The sequence below is a fragment of the Elephas maximus genome, chromosome 17 (assembly GCF_024166365.1).
Source record: "Elephas maximus indicus isolate mEleMax1 chromosome 17, mEleMax1 primary haplotype, whole genome shotgun sequence".
Lineage (NCBI taxonomy): Eukaryota > Metazoa > Chordata > Mammalia > Proboscidea > Elephantidae > Elephas > Elephas maximus.
The window spans coordinates 49,937,692-49,961,058 of NC_064835.1; the positions used below are offsets into that span (position 1 = coordinate 49,937,692).

Consider the following 23,367-nt stretch of genomic DNA (forward strand, 5'->3'; position numbering starts at 1 on the left):
GGAGCTCTGTGAAGTTGCCTTCCCATATTCTCTGTCTGAGTTCTTTGGTGGCTGAAGCCCAAGACAGTGAATCTGGCCATGTTAGCTGGTATGGGGCCTCCACTGTGTAGCTCTCTTCATTCTCTGTCAGTTTTTTATTCCATTTAGTGCTTGATCGAGTTCTTTATTCCTTCTTTTGGTATTTAGGCTTCCAGGATTAATGTTTGTATCTGTTTTACTTAGTTTTTTGGGTCTTTGCTGCAGAGTGGTGGCACGGTGCTTCTGTCTATAGCACCACGTTGGCTCTGCCTCCAGTCTTGACCATTTTTCTTGCTCTCTATTAGTGGAAAATATTCAAGTTTTCCTTCTCTGACAGGTTTCCACCTTACACAGGTTTTACACAGGCTTTTCGGCTTTTGCAGGCTTTACTGTATAATTCACTTAGCCTTTATAGTTTCAATTTCTTTATTTAAAAAATTTTTCTTTACTGTTTTACATTGATTTGTGTTTGTTTTAAAAATGATGACATGTTTCAGAAATTCAGAAAGTAACAATATAGAACTATGTGTTCATGACCCAGCTTTTACTTCTATCAAATCCTAGAATTTTGTCACAGATTTTTTTAAGGTTTTTTTAAATTAACTTATTTTGTTCTTGTTGAGAACACATACAATAAAACACACACCAATAATTTCTACATGTACAGTTCAGCTACATTGATTCCATTCTTTGAGTTGTGCAACCATTCTGACTCTCCCTTTCTGAGTTGTTCCTCTCCCATTAATGTAAACTCACTGCCCCCCCAATCTTTTGAGTTGTTGTTGACACTTTGATCCCATACAGATAATTCTTAAAAGAGCATAATGCTCAAGGCAGACATTGTTTACTAGTTAAGCCAAATTATTATTTGGTTTTAAGAAGACTTCAGGGGATATTTTTGGTTTAAGTTTTAAAGATTATCTCAAGGCAATAGTTTCAGGGGCTCATCCAGCCTCCATAGTTCCAGAAAGTCTGGGGTCCATGAGAACTTGAAATTCTGTTATTTTCCCCCTTTTGATCAGAATTCTTCTATAGAATTTTTGAACAAAATGTGCAGTAATGGTAGCCGGGCACCATCCAGTTCTTCTGGTCTCATGGAAAAGGAGGCAGTTGTTCATGAGGCCATTAGCCACACATTCTATATCCTCCTTCTATTCCTGACTCTCCTTCTTCCTCTGTTCCTCCAGGCAAATAGAGACAAATTATTGTGCCTTGGATGGCCACCTGCAAGCTTTTAAGACCCCAGGCAGTATTCAATGAACTAGGAAGTAAAACAGAAGCACTAAACACGTCATTAGGCCAATTAACTGGAATGTCCCTTGAAACCATGACCCTAAACCTCCAAACCAAGGAACCAAATCCTATGAGGTCTTTGGTTATACATACATAAGTAGCCTCAGCGGCTACTTTTTTTTTTCTTCTGGTCATTGTAAATACATCTATCACACAACTTTTTCCAATTCAGCTTTTTACAGGTGCACAACTTATTGACAGCAATTACAGTAATTGGCTGTGCAACCCTACTCTTAATCAGTGCTATTTTTCCATTACCATTAACTCCCCTTTCCCCCTCCCTTCTGCTCTTGGTAGCTGCTAATAATCTTTGGTCTTATACATTTGCCTTTTCTTATCTTTTTATATAAGTGAGGTTGTACAGTATTTACGCTTTTGTGATTAACTTATTTCACTCAGCATAATGTCTTCAAGCTCCATCCATATTGTAGCATGTATCAAGACTTTGCTTCTCCTACTGGCTGAGCAGTATTCCACTGTATGTATGTACCACATTTTATTTATCCATCTACCTGCTGATGGGTATTTAAGTTATTTCTATCTTTTTGCTATTGTGAATAGTGCTACAATGAACATTGGTATACAAGTCTCTGAGTCTCTGCTTTCAAGCTTTTTGGGTATATACCTAGGAGTGGAATTTGTTTTTATTTAAAACATTTTTGATGGCATAAAATATTTGTTTTTTAGTTTTCTAAGAAGTGCTTGAAAAGTTTATAATAAAGGACAACATACAAAGCACCAATAAGCTATTTCTTAGGGCTTCTAGCTAAATACCAAAGTGGTAATACACTCATGAAATGTTTTTGAACTCAAAAAAGTTGGAGAACTATTTCCCTTGTAAACAGGACAAACTGCCATTAATATTATACTGAGATCTGAGTTTCCAATGCCTTTATTAATGAAAGGTCACAAGCTATTGGTTAAACGTACAATTTCTCATGTGAATGAATTGATTTTTGTTACGGAACATTTCAAATATGTAGAAGCTAAATTTGCATAAAACATACACTCTGTTAGATTCTGTCCTATCCAATATATTTCCAGGTCCCTGGCTGGCTCTCCAGCCTTTGCTTTTATCATTCTTTGTGTAAAACGCTATGTTCTAGGAATAACATGGAGTCTCTATTTCTGATGAAGTAAAAGAGCTGAACAGAAGATTTCAAAGGGCAACTCAAGAAGACAAAGTAAAGTATTGTAAAGACACATGCAAAGACCTAGAGATAGATAATTAAAAGAGTAGAGCACGTTCGGCATTTCTCAAGCTGAAAGAACTGAAGAAAAAATTCAAGCCTTGAGTTGAAATACTGAAGAATTCTACAGGGAAAATATTAAATGATGTAGGAGGCATCAAAAGAAGATGGAAGGAATACACAGGGTCACTGTCCCAAAAAGAATTGGTCAATGTTCAGCCATTTCAGGAGGTAGCATATGATCAGGAACCGATGGTACTGAAGGAAGTCCAAGATGCACCGAAGGCATTGATGAAAAACAAGGCTCCAGGAATTGACAGAATACCAACTGAAATGCTTCAACAAAAGGATGCAGTGCTGGAGGTGCTTACTCATCTATGCCAAGAAATTTGGAAGACAGTTACCTGGCCAACCAACTGGAAGAGATATATATTTATTCCTATTCCCAAGAAAGGTGATCCAACCAAATTCAGAAATTATCAAGCAATATCATTAATATCACATGCAAGTAAATTTTTGCTGAAGTTCATTCAAAAGCAGCTGCAGCAGTATATCAACAGGGAGCTGCCAGAATTCTATTCAAGCCAGATTCAGAAGAGGACATGGAGCTAGGAATATCATTGCTGATGTTAGATGGATGGTGGCTGAAAGCAGAGAATACCAGAAAGATGTTTACCTGTGTTTTATTGACTGCAAAGGGATTTGACTGTGTGGCTTATAACAAATTATGGCTATCAGTGCGAAGAATGGGAATTCCAGAACACTTAATTGTGCTCATGAGGAACCTGTACATAGATCAGGAGGCAGTCGTTCAAACAGAACAAGGGGATACAGAGTGGTTAAAGTCAGAATAAGTGTGTGTCAGGGTTTTATCCTTTCACCATACCTATTCAATGTGCATGCTGAGCAAACAATCTTAGAAGCTGGATTATTTGAAGAACGGGGCATCAGAATTGGAGGAAGACTCATTAACAACCCGAGATATGCAGATGACACAACCTTGCTTGCTGAAAGTGAAAAGGACTTGAAGCACATACTGATGAAGATCAAAGAGTACAGCCTTCAGTATGAATTACACCTCAACATAAAACAAAAATCCTCACAATTGGACCAATAAGCAATGTCATGATAAATGGAGAAATGATTGACGTTGTCAAGGATTTCATTTTACTTGGATCCACAATCAATGCTCACGGAAGCAGTAGTCAAGAAATCAAAAGATGCATTGCATTGGGCAAATCTGTTGCAAAAGACCTCTTTAAAGTGTTAAAAAGCAAAGATGTCACCTTGAAGACTAAGGTGTGCCTGACCCAAACCATGGTGTTTTCAATAGCCTCATATGCATGGGAAAGCTGGACGATGAATAAGGAAGACTGAAGAAGAATAGACACCTTTGAATTGTGGTGCTGGTGAAGAATATTGAATATACCATGGACTGCCAAAAGAACAAACAAATGTGCCTTGGAAGAAGTACAATCAGAATGCTCCTTGAAAGCAAGGATGGCGAGACTATGTCTCACATCCTTTGGGAATGTTATCAGGAGAAATCAATCCCTGGAGAAGGACATCATGCTTGGTAAAGTAAAGGACCAGATAAAAAGAGGAAGACCCTCAACAAGATGGATTGACAGTGGCTGCAACAATGGGCTCAAGCTTAACAGCGACTGTGAAGATGGTGCAGAACCGGGCAGTTTTTCGTTGTTATACACAGGGCCGCTGTGGTCGCTGTGAGTTGGAACCAACTCGACGGCACCTAACAACTATTTCTTAGAGGCATCTCCCAAAATTGACCATTTGTACACTCTAAATAACTAAATAAGTCTAACCAATTTATGAATCATAACTGCCATGCTGAGCTTTAGTAGAAAGAAGTATAATACAGTCCTTTAATGAAAAACAAAACAACAAACAAAACCCTACCATTTGGTGTAAAATGCTGTAGCCTCTGTGAAAAAACAGTTTGGTGTTTCCTCAAAAAGTTAAGCATAGAATTACCATATGATCCAGCAATTTCACTCCTAGGTACGTACCCAAAGTCTTGAAAGCAGGGATTCAAACAGATACTTGTACACCAATGTTCATTGCAGCATTATTCACAACAGTCAAAGGGTAGAAATATTATGGAATATTATGCTGCTATAAAGAGAAATGAAGTTCTGATACATGCTACAACATGGATGAATCTTGAAAACATTATCCTGAGTAAAATAAGTCAGAAATAAAAGGATAAATATTGTATGATCTCACATCCATGAAATATGCCGAATGTTATTGTTCTTAGGTGCTACAGAGTCGGTTCCAACTCACAGAGACCTTATGTAAAAAAGGCGGAAACACTGCCTGGTTCTGTGTCATCCCCACAATTGTTGTTATGTGGAATAGATAAAAAATTTATTAGTGGTTACCAGGGCCTGTGGAGAGGAAGGAATGAGGAGTTATTACTGAAGGGGTACTGATGAAAATCTTTTGGAAATGGATAGTGGTGATTGTTGCACAGCAGGGTAAATGTAATTAATGGCACTGAATTGTACACTTAAAAATGGTTAAAATGGGAATTTTTTTTGTTAAATATATTTTACCATAATCCAAAAACAAACAAAACAAAACAAATCCTACCTTTTCTTCTTTACAACACTTAACAAGAATTAGCTTATGGAAAGAACTCAATTCTGGATTCCAAATGTCTTGTCTCATGGCCTCATTTTCCAGAATCATGACCTGCTCTTCTGATTTTGTCTTACAATAGCCTTCCCAGTCCGGTGGGTTAATATAAGTCTCAAAAGACCCTGGAAACACAATTGAAAAAGATTCTTTATATTTGTTTTTTACTTTGAAATTAAATAAATGTATTTTTGGTAGCTTAAAAAATTGCTACATTTACTGTCAGTTTCAACCACAAATATAAATACGTTAATCTCCTACCCAACCAAATTCTAAAGAATTTAAAATTAGATCAGAAAAAAAAATCCAACAGCAAACCACTTTTACAAAGAGCAAAACTAAGACAAAATAACAGAAAGGATACATAAAAATACATCAAGTAAATGTGAGCATAACACCGAAGTGGTGAGATAAATTAGAATATTGGATAAATTAGAATTCAAGAAAAATACAATTCAATGGGACAAGCAGATCAAGTTATATTTATTAAAATAATAAAGAGACAATAAAATGACCTTATGTGTGCCAGATAATAGCATTAAAATACATGAAATAATCACTGTGGGAGGTAGAAGAAAACCTAGAAAAAAACCCCATGGTAGTGGTGGGAAGTAATACATAACTACCAGGCTAGGACTGATGAAGTAAATAGAAAATTCTGGCATAGGTAATTTGAACAATATAAATAAGTATCTTGACATAAATTCAACTTCTGTCCCAATAGATAGAATACATCATTCACTGCCCACCTTCCATGCAACATTTATGAGGAATGGATTTGCGTCTTACATGAGGGTTAGGATCCTCGTTAGCCCTCACAACGCTTATAATGTGTAGCAAGAATTAGCATGGGAACTTCTGTAGGGACAGGGCACATGGTGTGCTGGAAGCCTCTCAGCAAGGTCACACAGCCAGTGTGTTCTTCAATGACGGAACAGGCTCCTTGGGTTGAACGTTAGGCAAAATAGTGGGTTGCATTTCAGAGCTGGAAAACTACTTTCTCCACCTAGTCTGCTGAAGTTCTTCTCTGAGGGTCTAACAATGGCAGTCAAAGAGCTGCTGACAGAAATTTTGTGACACTCAGATGAGGGCCCTGGAGTAGTGTGCTGCTCTGCAAGACTTCCAATTTCTATATAGAAGACAGAGCTTCACATGATACGAGATCACAGGGCACACCACACCACAGTGCTTTTCAGCGGAAGGTGGCTACATTGCTCTGAGGACCAGGTAGCAGCACCATTTATTCCAAAAGGACTGCTTTTCTCCTGAGGTTTCATTATTTATTGTATAATCACTAGGACTTGGGCCAACAAGACAAGATCTAATCATGCATATTATAAGTGATAAATCTCAACTAATAGGGCATGGAGCACTTGGAAACCTTCAAAGACAAAAGATTAAGGCAATTAGGAAGCTTTTGAACATAAGAATGACATTGGAATTACAATTAAACATCTCTTACAAAAATCTAAAGCTCACTTTTAGAACACAAGCACGAAATTTCACACATGTACAACCTTCATAATTCTGCAGGATTTAGAAAACAAACCGTGAAATTTAACAAATGAAATCAGGGAAGGTGTTTTAATTTAGTTTGCTGAAATTTTGAGTCCCAAGTAACGGATAAGATCGTATGGTGCCTTTTATGGAAAAGGAATGAATGATCCCCAGTATTACTTTGCTTTTCAGCCTCCACCCATTCCCTTTCTTTGGCTCTGTATGTATGAGGATCTATCTAGCACTTTCTGCTTTGGGTCTGTCTCTAACATGCCCATCTCTGGGCTTCTTCTGAGTGTTTTTCTTTTTGGGTTCACCTCTACCATTAGTTGTCCTGTCTAGCTGCTCCAGAATACAGAAAATGTTTGAAATATATTTACCGAAGAACATTTTAATACTTCTAGTCTTTATTATCCTCACACATCTGTCAGCGTGTCATACTGTGGTGGCTTGTGTGTTGCTGTGATGTGAGAAGTTATGCCACTGGTATTTCAAATACCAGCAGGGTCACCCATGCTGGACAGGTTTCAGTGGAGTTTCCAGACTAAGACAGACTAGGAAGAAGGACCTGGAGGTCTACTTCTAAAGAAAAAATTAGCTAGTGAAAACCTTATGAATAGCAGCAGAACACTGTCTGATACAGTGCTGGAAGATGAGCCCCTCAGGTTGGAAGGCACTCTAAATGCTGCCTCCTCAAAGTAGAGTCAACCTTAAAGACGTGGATGGAGTCAAGCTTTCAGACCTTCATTTGCTGATGTGGCATGACTCAAAATGAGAAGAAACAGTTGCAAATATCCATTAATAATAAGAACCTGAAATGTAAAAAGTATGAATCTACGAAAATTAGAAATTGTCAAAAAAGAAATGAAACACATAAACATCGATATATTAGGCATTAATGAACTGAAATGGACTGGTATTGGCCACTTTGAATCAGACAATCAAATGGTCTATTATGTTGGGAATGACAAATTGAAGTGGAATGGCTTTGCATTCATTGTCAAAAAAAAATTTCAAGATCTATTGTGAAGTAAAATGCTGTCAGTGATAGGATAATATCCATACACCTACAAGGAAAAGCAGTTAATACCACTATTATCCACATTTACACACCAACCACTAAGGCCAAAGATGAAGAAATTGAAGATTTTTACCAACTTCTGCAGCCTGAAATTGATCAAACATGCAATCAAGATGCACTGATAATTGCTGATGATTGGAATGGGAAAGTTAGAAACAAAGTGGAAGGAAGAGTAGTTGGAAAATATGGCCTTGATGACGGAAACAACACCAGAGATCACATGATAGAGCTTTGCAAGACCAACGACTTCTTCATTGCAAATACCTTTTTTCACAACATAAACAGCAACTATAAATGTGGATCTTGCCAGATGGAATACACAGAAATCAAATCAACTACATCTGTGGAAAAGATGATGGAAAAGCTCAATATCATCAGTTAGAGCAAGGCCAAGGGCTGACTATGGAATAGACCATCAATTGTTCACATGCAAGTTCACAGTGAAGCTGAAGAAAATTAGAGCAAGTCCACAAGAGCCAAATTACAGCCTTGAGTATGTCCCACCTGAATTTAGAGATCTTCTCAGAGTAGATTTAATGCACTGAACACAAATGTCTGAAGACCAAATGAGTTGTGAGATGACATCAAGAACATCATATATGAGAAAGCAGGAGGTCATTGAAAAGACCAAAAAGAAGGGAAAGACCAAAATGGATGTCAGAAGAGACTCTGAAACTTGCTCTTTGGGTGAAGAGTAGCCAAAGTGAAAGGCAGAAACGAAGTAAAAGAGCTAAACAGAAGATTTCAAAGGGTGGTCTGAGAAGACAAAGTAAAGTATTACAATGAAATATGCAAAGACCTGGAATTAGAAAACCAAAAGGGGAGAACATGCTTAGCATTTCTCAAGCTGAATGAACTGAAGAAAAAATTCAAGCCTCAAGTTGCAATATTGAAGAATTCTGCTGGGAAAATATTAAACGACACAGGAAGCATCAAATCAAGATGAAAAGAATACACAAGGTTACTGTACCAGAAAGAATTGGTTAACGTTCAGCCATTTTAAGAGGCAGCATATGATCAAGAACCAATGGTACTGAAGGAAGAAGTCCAAGCTGCACTGAAGGCACTGGCGAAAAGCTGGGCTCCAAGAATTGATGGAATACCAACTGAGTTGTTTCAACAAAAGGACGCAGCACTGGAGGTGCTCACTTGTCTATGCCAAGAAATATAAAGACAGCTCCCTGGCCAACTGGCTGGAATAGATCCATATTTGTGACCATTCCAAAGATAGATGATCCAACAGAATGTGGAAATTATAGAACAATATCATTAATATCACACACAAATAAAATTTTGCTGAAGATCATTCAAAAGCGGTTACAGTAGTACATCGACAGGGAACTGCCAGAAATTCATGCCAGATTCAGAAGAGGTCATTGAAGGAGGAATATCATTGCTAACGTCAGATGGATCTTGGCTGAAAGCAGACAATACCAGAAAGATGTTTACTTGTGTTTTATTGACTACACAAAGGCATTTGACTGTTTGGATTATAACAAATTATGGATAACAGTGCAAAGAATGGGAATTCCAGAACACTTAATTATGCTCATGAGGAACCTGTACATAGATCAAGAGGCAGTCGTTTGAACAGAACAAGGGGATATTGCATGGTTTAAAGTCAAGAAAGATGTGCCTCAGGGTTGTATCCTTCCACCATACCTATTCAATCTGTATGCTGAGCAAATAAGCTGAGAAGCTGGACTAGATGAAGAAGAATGTGGCCTCAGGATTGGAGGAAGACTCATTAACAACCTGAGATATGTAGGTGACACAACCTTGCTGGCTGGAAGTGAAGAGGACTTGAAGTACTTACTAGTGAAGACCAAAGGCTACAGCCCTCAGTATGGATTACACCCCAACATAAAGAAAACAAAAATCCTCACAATTGGACCAGTAAGCAACATCATGATAAACATCATGATAAAGATTCAAGCTGTCAAGGATTTCATTTTACTTGGATCCACAATCAACAACCAGGGAAGCAGTAGTGGAATCAAAGAACTCATTGCATTTGGCAAATCTGCTGCAAAAGAACTCTTTAAAGTGTTAAAAAGCAAAGATGTCACTTTAAGGACTAAGGTGTGCCTGACCTAAGCCATAGTGTTTTCAATCACCTCATATGCATGACAAAGCTGGACAATGAATAAGGAAGACTGAAGAAGAATTGATGCCTTTGAATTATGGTGTTGATGAAGAATGTTGTATTTACCCTGGACTGTCAGAAGAACGAACAAGTCTGTCTTGGAAGAAGTACAGCCAGAATGTTCCTTGGAAGCGAGGATGGTGAGACTTCATCTCATATATTTTGGACATGTTATCAGGAGGGACCAGTCCCTGGAGACATCATGTTTGGTTAGGTAAAGGGTCAGTGAAAAAGAGGAAGACCCTGGACAAGACAGATTGACACAGTGGCTGCAACAAAGGGCTCAAACATAGCAACAATTTTGAGGATGGTGCAGGATCGGGCATATTTCATTCTGTTGTACATAGGATCGCTGTGAGTTGGAACTGACTCGGCTGTACCTAACAACAACAGTCTTTATTAAAAAATCAAATGAGTGTATTAGAACCCTAGTAGTGTTGGTCCACATAGACTTTAAATGGCCACACTTACTGGGTATATTCAGTTAAATAGATATTCATGTTCTAAGTATAAGGTTAATCACTAAATGAATAGAAATAGAACACAGAACTTCAAATCAATAGAGGGGGAAATAACAAAAATAAGAATGTAGACAATTCACCTGAAGTCAAGAAAGAAGGAAAAAAAAAAAAAAAAGAAAGTCTGGGAAAAAAAATCTCCACAAAATAAGATGATAGAAGTCTAAACAGGTTAGGGTTTCTCAACCTTGGTCCTATTGGCATTTTGGACCAAGTAATTATTTGTTGTGGGAAGCTCTCCTAAGCACTGGAGGATGCTAAATAGCATCCCTGGCCCTACCCGCTGGATGCCAGTGACTTCGCCCCAGTTCACCAAATCTGTCTCCAGAAATTTCCAAATTTCCCACAGGGGACAAAATCTTCCCCATTTGAGAACCACTGAAATATATCAACAATCATAATAAACATAATTGGATTGAACCTTTCCTGTTAAAAAGGAGAGACTATCAGACTGCTCAAAACAACAAAAAAATCCCACTAATGATGTACCAAAAACATGATGACACAAAACGTTGAAGATAAAGCATGTAGAAATACATAGAGGGGGAATGCTAACCCTGGTTAAGCGTTGTGCTGCTAACCAAAATGTCAACAGTTTGAATCTACCAGCAGCAACTTGGAAACCCTATGGGGTATTTCTTCTACTCTGTCCTATAGGGTGACAATGTGTCAGAATTGACTTGATGGCAATGGTTTTTTTTTTAAAAAAATAACAATATTAATATTAGAAAATAGATTTTATAGCAAAAAGAATTTTCAGTGTAGAAAGAAATATTATTTGATAATAAAAAGAAAAATTTACAGAAAGATAATAATCTTAAACCTAAATGTACATAATAACCCAGTTTCACAAGATATACAAAGGGAAAAATCCCAGAATACAAAGAGAAATTGCCAACCATACTGTTACATCTTAATATACCTCTCTTAGAAATGACAGGTCAAGTGTATAAAACATTAGTAAAATAAACATAATTAATAAGTTTGAGCTAAAAGTTGCATATAGAACCTTGAGTTAAAAAATAAACACATGGAACATTTTACATAAACTGAACGTGCACTAGCTGGCAAAGAACATCTAAACAAATTACGAAGCATCCATTTCATGCAAACCATGAATGTAATTAATATAACTAAATTATAAACAATAAACATTTAGAACAGAAAGGGCTACATACTGAAACTTGGGAGGAAAAAATTAATTTGGAATGTTATAACTCAGAGCAGTAGCTACCTCTGGGAAAGGGAGAAGGGATGGTGGGAAGGAACATGAGGAGATTCTGGGATGCCAGTGCTTGCCTGTTTCTTGATTTAGGTGGTGATTAGATAAATGTATCCGGATTTGGATAATTAATCAAATTGTACAACTTGAATTTGTGCACTTTTCTGTTATATGTCATCCTTCAAAAAAAAGTTAAAAAAGATGCAGGTCAAGCTGTACTTAGAGATAAACTTATAGCCTTAAAATGGATATAATAATAGACATGAAATATTGAAAATTCATGGGTGAAGCATTAAAGGAAGAATCAGAAAACACAGTTTTTTAGTAATTAAATTTCCTTTGAAAAATACTGATATAGGAGAAGAGGTCAAAATAAATGAGGCATTAAAGTTAGGATTCAAGAGGCTGTTTATGACCCCTTGCAGCAAATTCTTTTTGTCATTTTACCTATGCGTATGGAAATTGGATGTAGCAATAGATATTGTGTAATTCCTTTAAAAACTGGAAATGATTCTTCAAGGTCACAGCATGTGAACCATGTGACAGTAAGTAGCCAGGGAGCTTCAGGCTTAGGAGGACGTTCCTATTAGAAGACAGAAAGCAATAATAATAATTCAGAAAGACAACCATGAAATACATTTTCATTTTGTCTGAGTGAGAAAATCAATCTCTAATTAAAAAAAAAAAAACAACCAATGCCCTTGAGTTGATTCCGACTAATAACAACCCTATAGCAATCCTATAGGACAGAGTAGAACTGCCCCACGGGTTTTCCAAGGCTGTAAATCTTGACGGAAGCGGACTGCCATATTTTTCTCCCTTGGAGCGGCTGGTGGGCTTGAACCTCTGACCTTTCAGTTAGCAGCTGAACTCTTAACCATTGCGTCACCAGATCTCCTTCCAATCTCTAATAGCATGTTACAAATAACCATTTACCTAGGGCAAGTAATAAAAAAATGGTGAAACAGAAATGGTTTTGAATCAATCCTGACCCTTGCACAGAAGTGTAGCTGATGGAACTTTTTCAGGGTGACATTACAGAAAGCAAATTTGACCTGATGATCCCTCTTGGGGTTAAGGATTTCATTTCTTCTAGAAAACTGCAGTCTCCAAATCAGATCCCCAGATTTTCTAACCCGAGGAGGTGGAGAATGCCGAGTAGTGGAGCAGTGTGAGTAGGAAGGCTGATGGCAATCTCAGCCCGGCTGGGACGAATACATGTCTAATCGTTTCAGACAGGCTTAGAATGTTCTGGGAAGTCATATTATGCTAGATGTTAATATTTCATGATGCGCTTATATGTGGATTAACAGTTTAAAAAAGACGGAGAAACAGCTGTGATTGTAGACTGAAACTAGTTCTTTGAGAAATATTGTGAATATTTGATTGAGGCCTTGGGCTGCATTTTCAAAAAATAGCTTTATGGAGATACAATTAACGTATTATGCAATCCGCCCATTTAAAGTGTATAATCTAATGGACTTAAGTATAGTCACAGATATGTGCAATCATCAACACCTCAAGTTTAGAACATTTCATCACCTCAAAAAGAAATTGTCCCTTTAGCTATCACGTCCTCATCCCTGTAATCCTGCCGAGGCATCCACTAACCTACTTTTTGTCTCTACAGATTTGCCTTAATACTACAGATATTTCACATAAATGAAATCATATAATATGTGGTCTTTTGTGGCTGGCTTATTTCACTTAGTCTAAGGTTTTCAAGGGTTATCCACATTGTGGTATGCATCAGTACTTCAGGCCTTTTTATGATGAAATAATATTCCATTGTATGGCTATACCACTTTTTATTTATTTATTCATCCCTTGATGGACATTTTTCTTTCCACTTTTTGGCTATTATGAATAATACTACTATGAACATTTGTGTACATATTTTTGTTGGATATATGTTTTCATTTCTCTTGGATATATACCTAGGAGCAGAATTGCTGGGTCATATCCACGGCACTGGGTTATGGTAATTCTAGGATTAATTGTTTGAGGAACTGCCAGATTGTTTTCCAAAGCAGCTGCGTCATTTTACATTTCCCCTACCAGTGAATGAGGTTTCTGATTTCTCAGAGGAGTCTCCTCTGAGCGTTTCCAGCTTGCTGCTTGAGCTACAGATTTTGGGCTCGTCAGCCCCCGTAATCATGTGAGCTAATCCCTTGAAGTAAATCTCTCTCCCTCTCTATGTATATGTGTATCTTACTGGTTCTGTTTCTCTAGAGAATTCTGACTATTCATCTGTTGATGGAAATTTAGGTTGTTTCCATCATTTGGCTACTGTGAATAGTGCTGCAACAAACACTGGTGTACAGGTATTTACGTTCCTGCTTTCAATTCTCTTGTGTATACACCTAGGAGTGGAATTGTTGGATCACATGGTAATTATATGTTCAAATTTGGGGGAACTTCCAAGCTGTCTTCCACAGAGGCAGTACCATTTTACAATCCCACCCGGCAATGGGTGAGGGTTCCAATTTCTCCACACCCTTGCCAACACCTGTTGTTTTCTCTCTCTTTTTTTTTTGATCATAGCCACCTTGGAGTAAAGCATTGTCTTATGTGGTTTTGCTTTGCATTTTCCTAATGACTGATGACATTGAGCATCTTTTCGTGTTCTTGTTGGGCGTTTGTATTTCTTCTTTGGTGAAATGTTTATTCAAGTCTTTGTTCATTTTTTGATTGGGTTGTCTTTTTGTCATTACGTTGTAAGAGTTCTTTATGTATTCTGGATATTAAACCTTTATCAGATATATAATTTTTTCCCCAATCTATAGGTTATCTCTTTACGTCATTGACAATGCCCTTTGAAGAACAAACATCTTAAATTTTGATGAAGTCCCATTTATCTACTTAGTCTTTTGTGCTTCTGGTGTCACATCTAAGAACCCATTGTTAAATACTAGGTCTCGAAGCTTTACTTCTATGTTTCTTCTAAAAATTTTATGGCTTTAGTTCTTAAACTTATGTCCTTGATTCATTTTGAATTAATTTTTGTATACAGTGTGGAGTGTAGGTCCAGCTTTATTCTTTTGCATGTGGAAATCCAGTTGCCCTAGGCACCACATTTATTAAAGAGACTATTCTTTGCCCATTGAATAGACATAGCACGCTTGTTGAAAACCAATTGACTATGTACGTATGGGTTTATTTCTGGACTCTCAAAATTGTTTTTATTGGCTTATATGTTTATCTTTATACCAGTTGTTGTTATCAGTTGCTGTAGAGTTGATTTCAACTCATGGTGACACCAAGTGTGGAGAGTAGAACTGCTCCAGAGGGTTTTCAAGGCCGTGACCTTTCAGAAGCAGATCACCAGGCCTGTGTTCTGAGGCACCTCTGTGTGGGTTTGAACCATCAATCTTCTGGCCTATCATTATACTAGTACCGGGCTGTTCTGAAAGTGTAGCTTTATGGTGTGTTTTGAGATAAGGAAGTATGAGTCCTCATACTTGGTTCTCTTTTTTCAAGATTGCTCTGGCTATTTGGGAGCTTTTGCACTTCAATATAAATTTGATGGCTAGCTTTTCCATTTCTGTAAAAAGAAGAATGCTGAACTTTTGATAAGGATTGCATCAAATCTATAAATTGCTTTGGATAGTATTGACATCTTAACAACAGTAAGTCCTCCAATCCATGGACATGAATGTTCTTCCATTTATTTAGGTCTTCTTTTTTTGCACAATAATTTTTAGGTTTCGGTATTCAAATCTTTCACTTCCTTGGCTAAATTTATTCCTAGGTGTTTCATTATTTTAGATGCTATTTTAAATGAACTGCTTCCTTAATTTCTCTTTTCAGCATGCTCACTGATGATGTATGAAACCAAACTGATTTTTGTGTGTTGACGTTGTGTCCTGACACTTTGCTGAATTCATTTATTAGCTCTGGTGGCTTTCTTGTGGGTTCTCTGGGATTTTCTATATATAGGATCATTTCGTCTGAGAAGAAGGACAGTTTGAACCTCTTCTATCTCAATTTGTATACCTTTTATTACTTTTTCTTGCCTAATTGCTGTGGTTAGGACTTCTAGTACAACACTGAAAAGCACTGGTAAGAGTGGTCATCCTTGTTCCTGATCTTAAGGCAAAAGCTCTCAGTCTTTATTGAGTATGTTAGCTGTGGGCTTTTCATAAATGCTCTTTATCAGGCTAAGAAAATTCCCTTCTAGTCCTAGCTTGTTGGATTTTTTTTTTTATCATGCAAGGATGTTAGGTTTTGTCAAATGCCTCCTCTGCATCGATTGACATAATTGTGTGGCTTTTTTCCCCCTTTGTTCTATTAATATGGTGTATTACATTGATTGATTTTCTAATGTTGAACCACCCTTGCATTCTTAGGACAAATTCTACTGATCATGTTATGTAATCTTTTAAATATGTTTTTGGATTCAGCTTGCTAGTATTTTATTGAGGATTTTGCATGTATATTTATAAGGGATATTAATCTGTAGTTTTCCTGTTGTGTCTTTGTCTGCCTTTGTTATCAAAATGAGTAGAATGAGTTAGGAAGTATTCCCTCCTCTTCTATTTTCTGGAAAATTTAAGAAGGATTAGAGTCACTTCTCCTATAAATGTCTGGTAAAATTCCCCAGTCCTGGACTTTTCTTTGTTGGGAGGTTTTTGATTACTGATTCAATCTCTCCTATTTCTTCTTGAGTCAAGTTGGAAATTTATGTATTTCTAGGAATTTGTGCATTTCACTTTGATTTTCCAATTTGTTCGTATACAATTGTTAATTATATTCTCTGATGATCCTTTTTATTTCTGTAGGATCATTTGTAATGTACTTTGATTATTGATCTGAGATATTTACATCTTCTGTCTTTGTCAGTCTAGATAGAGGTTCTTCAATTTTATCAATCTTTTAAAAAAACAACTTCTAGTTTCATTGATTCTCTATTCTGTATTTCACTTATCTCTGCTCTGATCTTTGTATTTTCCTGCCTTTTGGTAGCTTTGGTCTTAGTTTACCCTTCTTTTTCTAGTTTTTCAAGTTGTAGAGTTAGGTTATTGATTTTAGATCTTTGCTCTTTTTTAATGTAGGTGTTTGCCGGTATGAATTTCTCTTTGCTGTGTCCCATAAGTTTTGGTATGTTGTGCTTTCGTTTATGTTTGACTCTAAGTATTTTCCAATTTCTTCCCTTCTTTCTTTCTGGACTCATTAGTTATTTAACAGTATGTTGTTTAATTTCCACATGTTTGTGTTATTTTCCCTCTGTTATTAATTTATAATTTCACTTCATTGTGGTTGGAGAAGACACTTTTTATTATTTCCATCTTTTTAAATTTACTGAGACTTGCTTTGTAACCCAACACATGATCTATCCTAGAGAATGATCTACGTGTATTGGAGAAGAATGTATATTGTGCTGTTGTTGGGTGGAGTGTTCTATATATCACTGCTGGTCTAGTTGGCTTATAGTGTCATTCAGGTCCTCTATTTCCTTATTGATCTTCTTTCTAGATGTTCTACCCATTATTGAAAGTAGTATGTTTAAGTATTCAACTATTATTGTAGAGCTTTCTATTGCTCCCTTCAATTCTGTGAATGCTTTATATATTTGTAACTCTAATGTTAGGTGCATTGTTATATCTTCTCAGTGAGTCGACCCTTTCATCATTATATAATGTTCTTCTTTGTTATAACAGATTTTGACTTCAAGGTCTATTTTGCCAGATATTAAAACTGCTAGCCAGCTGTCTTTTGATTATTATTTATATGAAATATTTTCCCCATTCTTTCACTTTCAACCTATTTTTGTCCTTGGGTCTAAGATGTATCTCTTATATGTTAGACAACACATAGCTGGGGCTCATTTCTTTTTTTTTTTTAAATTGATTCTGCCTTTCTCTGCCTTTTGATTGGAGCATTTAGTTCATTTATATTTATGGTAATTAACAATAAAGAAGGACTTCTGTCATTTTAAAAATTCCTTTAATTTGTGTCTTATGCCTTCTTTGTCCCTACTTCCTCCAATACTGCCAATCTTTGTGTATATATGTATTTTTCAATTTTTTTGTAGTGAACAATTTTGATTCCCTTCTCTTTTCTTTTTCTTTATATATATCTAAAGGTATTTTCTTTGTGGTTACCATGATAATTACATTCAACACCTTACATTTATACCAACCTGGTTTAAATAAATGCCAACTTAACTTCAGTAACATAAAAATAACTCTATACCTAAACCACTCCTTCCTTGCTCCATGTTTATGTTGTTGTTATCCCCATTACACCTTTATATGGCATGTGACCTGTAACATGAATTTATGTTCTTTTCTATGCATTTGTCACCATAAAGCATGAAAGACATAACATTTAGAATTATCAAGAAAAAACACCTTAAGATTTGCCTTTATACTTGCCCATGCAATTACCTTTATTAGAGAGCTTTCTTTCTGTGTTTGGCTTTGAGTTACTTTCTAGTGTCCTTTATTTCTCATCTGAAGTTCTCTAAAGGACTCTAAAGGGGTATGTCTAATGGTTATGAACTCTCTCAACTTTTATTTATCTGGGAATGTCTTAATTTCACCCTCATTTCTGAAGGACAGTTTTGTTGGGTATAATATTCTTAGTTGACAGTTCTTTTCTTTCAGCACCTTAAATATATCATTTTATGGTCTTTTGGCTAAGGTTTCTGAGATGAAATCCACACTTAATCTTATTGGAGATCCTTTGTATTTGACTATTCTCTTGCTGCTTTCAGGATTCTCTCTTTATCTTTAGTTTTTGAGAGCTTGATTATTATGTATCTTAGTGTTTTTTTTTTTTAGTGTAGATCTCTTTGGGTTTATCTTACTTTGAGTTCATTGTTGTTCTTGGATTTGCAGTTCATGTCCTTTGTCAGATTTGGAAACTTTGCCATTATTTCTTCAAATATTGTTCCTCTCCTTTTCTGTCATCTTCTTCTGGGATTCGTATGATGCATATGTTAATTCGCTTAATGATGTCCCACATTTCCATCAGGCTGTGCTCAGAAGTCTTGAGCCTTCCCTCTTGGTGTTCCTCAGTCTCCATAATTTCTTATCCTCTAGACTGCTGATTCTTTCTTATGCCAGATCATATCTGTTGTTAAATCCTTCCAATATGTTTTTTATTTTAGATATTTTGTCTTTCAGGTCCAGAATTTCTGTTAGGTTTCTTTTTATAGTATTGATCTCTTTTTTTTATACTCATGATTTGTACATGCATCGTTTTCCTGATTTCCTTTAGTACTTTGTGTTTTCCTTTAGTTCTTTTAACTTTTTTTTGTTGTTGTATTTTTCCAATCTGTTCATTATTTGGGTTTTCATAATACCATTTCTTTTCTTTCATCTTGTTCACTTCAGTGGATCACTGTTCCCTTACTTTGTGTGCCTTGAGTTTTTTTTTGTTGAAGCCAATATGTTAGAATTTTACATGGTGTTAGCTTTCTGGAAACCCTGTTGGCATAGTGGTTAAGTGCTACAGCTGCTTACCAAGAGGTCAGCAGTTCAAATCCACCAGGTGGTCCTTGGAAACTCTATGGGGCAGTTCTACTCTGTCCTACAGGGTCACTATGAGTTGGAATCAACTCGACGGCAGTGGGTTTGGTTTGGGTTTTTGGGTTAGCTTTCTCAGTTCCCCTGATTATATGATGCTTTCAGCAGTGATAATTGCTGCAAGAAACTTTTAGGCAGGCATAGCCTTTAGACTTTGCTTACTGCTCCCTCTCTCTCCCTGTGATATCTCCAGTTCAGGCCAGACCCAGGTGTTAGTCTTTTAGTGTCTCCTAAACAGGTCTGAAAAAACACACTTATCAATTCACCCTCAGGGGGACACAGACTACAGGCTTAGGTTACCGCTCCCTTACCCACTCTGTGAGGGCTCTGTTTCTGGCAAGACCACAGTTTTGTCTTCCCAGCTACCGCCAGACCAGTCAGAGTATACACCCTGAACGGTTTACTAGCAAGATCTACTCTATTTCTTTTGGTGTCAGAGATCTGGGCCACTCCTAGTACACAGAAGAGCTGTGGGTTGACTAGGGCTGTAGTTATGGCTCTACTGTAGCTGTCTGTCTGCCATGCCAGGAACAGGACTGGTGGGCACACCCTGAACAGCGCTCCAGGGAGATCTGTCTTATTTGTCTCAGAGACAGAGGTCATGGCCCTCCCTAGTGCACAGGAGAGCCGTCTATTGGCTGGGGGTGTGGGAGAGGCTGAGGAGTGCTGATGTAGCTGTCCACTGCCAGAGTAGGAGGGGGAGGGGTGAGGATGATTGAAGAAGTGCCTTTTCACTGTATGAGGTTTGTTCTTGTCTTTATTCAGTTTGTAGTTCCTTGTTAAGGTCCTTTGCCTACCATTTCAGAATTTTTACAGGGCTAAATATGGACTTCTAGTTGCTTTTCTTGGTGTTCTTGTGGGAAGGTCAAGATTTTAGACCTGCTCATGCTGTCATCTTCCCAATAGTCCCAAATACTCTTAGAGTTGCTAGTCTCCATAGGCATTTCTAAACATCTAATATACAAATCTTAATTGATTTGATATATTTTGAGTTCTGATAAGAATCTGCAAAATAAACCACTGGCTTCTGTATAAATTTTAATGAATATTTTAAATAATGGATGTCAAGAAAAATCTTCTGGGTGTGATATTACTCTTTCTTACTTTTTTTTGGATTCTTAGCATTCAGAAAAAATACTTTAAAAGATCATCACTTTAAAACATTAATTATATAGACTGGATACAGTCAATGAGAATAGCCTGGAGACCTCAATCTGCAGAAATTGCAAATTTCACTTTGCCGACATTTAACATAAACTGGAAGGTACTGGAGCCATTGTGTGTCAGTTCCAAATGCCTTCCATGTGTCCCTGAACTCATTTCTTTGATAGTATCCTGAAACTCCTACTTCTGCTCACACCAGCCAGTCCCCAGTTTCAGCCTTCACCCCTGTCCGCTTGTGGCTTTTGCTGTAGTTGCCACCTTCTGGAAATTTATGCTTTGTTATCTGGATTTGCTTTATCTGGTGCCCCAATGAACATTCCAGATTCCATGGGGTATGTATCTCTTCCTCTCCCTCGCTCTGGAACCTGGACACTCCCCATTTCCTCTAGGCCCTCCCCGGGGCCCTTTGTGTCACACCATCTCCCTGCATTACATCGTCTTGCCACAGGTATTTGAAACTCAGTGCATATTTTTCCACAGAAAAATTTTTTATACATGGTGTTGGTTTCTTACATCAAAACAGAAAATCTCATTTAGACCATAATGTGGCCAAGAAAAAAAAAAAATGTAGCATTTGTGATGAAATGGAAAATACCACTATTAAAATGCTGGTAACTAAATAAAATAATTAGGTAAAATACAGCCTCAGATACATCTTTAAAAAAATCAGTCAACCATGAAACCAGAACTGGTTACCATTACCGAACATTTTGATCAAAGATTCTATAGAAGAATCCTGATTAAAAGGGGGAAAATGGAAAACAGAATTTAAAATTCTCATGGGCTCCAAACTTTCTGGAGCCATGAGGGCCAGATGAACTTCTGAAACTACTGCCCTGAGATAATCTTCAAAATTTAAACCAAAAATATCCCCTGAAGTCTTCTTAAAAACAAATAATAGTTTAGCTTAACTAGTAAAAAATGGGTGCCTTGAGTTTTTTTTTTTTTTGAGCATTATGCTTTTTTAAGAACTATCTGTATGGGATTCTTAGCGACTCAAAAGATTAAAGAGGAACCTTAGGGGGCAGTGAGTTTATGTTAATGGGGGAGGAACAGCTCAGAAAAGGAGGGTAAGAATGGTTGTGAAACTTGAAGAATGGAATCAATGTGACTGAATTGTACATGGAGAAGTTGTTGAATTGGAGTGTGTTGTGCTGTGTATATTCTCAACAACAATAATAAAATAAAAAAGTCAGTAAGCAAAAAAACAAAATGAAACAAAAATCAGTCAACACTCATTTACATTTCCCTGTAGTAGAGGAAAAGAAAGTTTGAAAATTATTTCTGGGCAACTTTAAGTTTCAAGTTTGATGGTTTTAAAACATTTAAAATTTATTTCAAAATAAGATGCTCACGAGAAGCAGTAGGTTGTACTCGACTAGGCGTAGGCTTTGGAAGCTTAGAAATAGGTCTGAATCACACTCTGTCACGCGCTGGTTATGTGATTCTATGATCACTGGTTAGGTTACCATGACAAGTTACTTAACCTCTCTGTGCCTCATCTATCTCACATGTAGACTAGGGATAAAAGTAGGAACTCACCTAAGAGAAATATTGAGGGGAATAAAAGGGTTAATATACATAAAACACTTAGCAAGTCCTACATTAAGTGTTACCCTGTTTATAAGGTTAAGATAGCATTAAGTAAGAATGAATAGAATATGTGTGGATGCCAGATAGAGGCAGGCAGAGGGGGGTAGACTGGAAGGATCATCTGGTGGAGAAGCTTTGTCTAGACTTGTCCTAGGAGCATGTGGTGCTGAGAGTGAAACAGAGGCGCCAAGTTCAACTTCCCAGCGATAAGCAGAGGCTCGAAATACTCCCAAACAGGTGCAGCTGTCAGGTCTGAAAGGGCTAAGGGCAGGGCTTGAGACTGGCAGGACAGAGCCAAGAATTTAGAGTGGGACTGAGATGGAATTACAGGCAAGGGCTGGGGGGATTGTGGTATGTGAGAGAATTAGGCCAGTTTAAGGAGTTGGAGCAGGAAAGATAAAAAGATGAACATGAAGAAGGGACCTGTAGCAGAATTTGTATTACAGGATCATAGAAAGTGGCAATCAAGTTATTACTTCCCATGTTTTATAATGAGTGATGTCTGCAGGCAAGAGAGGGCCGTGATGTCAAAAACGGTATTGCCAAGTCTGAATCACAAGGCACTATAAACACCTTCTGTCAGTTTTTAACTCTTCGTATCTGTAAGATAGTCATTTTTTCAAAATATGTTCACATCTACTACTCGAAGGGTACTCATGGCATCCCTTTTCTACAGTTGAAGAAATGGTGTGTAATGAGGTCAAAAGTTACCAATGTTACACAGCTGGCTGGAGCAGAGCTGAGCTATTCCCTGGGCTTCCTGACCCCCAGCTCCCTCTCCCCTGGGCCACACAGCCACCAGAGTCCCTGAGGAGCACTGGCTGGTGCGTGTGGAGTCTATCTAGCATGGCATTCACCACCTAAATGTGAAACAAGTACCTTTTCTAGTCCTGCAGAACCTCGGAGAAAGAAATTCCATTCAGCATCAGTTAGACTTCCTTGCTGACGCATAATCTCAACACAGAGCATAAAGCTGTAGATGAGTTTATGTTGTTCAAAAAGTCCTCTTGAAACGTTGACATAAGCAGTCAGGAGAGTTTGCTCCAGTAGTATTTCCAGGCGCTTCTCTAGATTGCTTGACTTTTCAGAAGTTTCAATTGTTGTATTGAACAACTGTGTGAAAGAGAGCTCTATTAAAGTTTCGATTTAACTCATTCTCTGTGGAGAAAAGAAAATCCCTGTTTCTCTCCTTCCTCCATCCAAATTCAATGAGTAAATAGCAACCCAGGAGGTGAATACTGTACTATGAAAAGTGTAGAATCCATCTCAAATTAATACATGATATTTATTTATTTTCTGCACCTCTTTCTCTCTCCATCTGGAATGTGAACCCTGGACTAGCATTTTTCAGAAACGTAACAATGCCAAAGTCCTGATGGTATGCAAAATGTGTCATCTTTACGTGAGACAGGAAACATTGAAAAGGGGAAATAAGCTGGTATCACCAGTTTT

At 37.3% G+C, this 23,367-nt stretch overlaps 1 protein-coding gene across 3 annotated transcripts in view; it reads right to left on the reverse strand.

Moving 5' to 3' along the window:
• The window catches only part of DNAH6 (dynein axonemal heavy chain 6), a 315,642-nt gene that overhangs the window by 62,581 nt on the left and 229,694 nt on the right, over positions 1 to 23,367 (reverse strand). For all 3 annotated transcript variants that reach the window (XM_049856189.1, XM_049856188.1, XM_049856190.1), the window contains 3 exons: positions 22,795 to 23,028; positions 12,074 to 12,209; positions 5,118 to 5,287 (listed from right to left, as the gene is read on the reverse strand). In XM_049856189.1, coding sequence (XP_049712146.1) covers positions 5,118 to 5,287; positions 12,074 to 12,209; positions 22,795 to 23,028 — 540 coding nt within the window. The remainder of the gene's footprint in view (positions 1 to 5,117; positions 5,288 to 12,073; positions 12,210 to 22,794; positions 23,029 to 23,367) is intronic.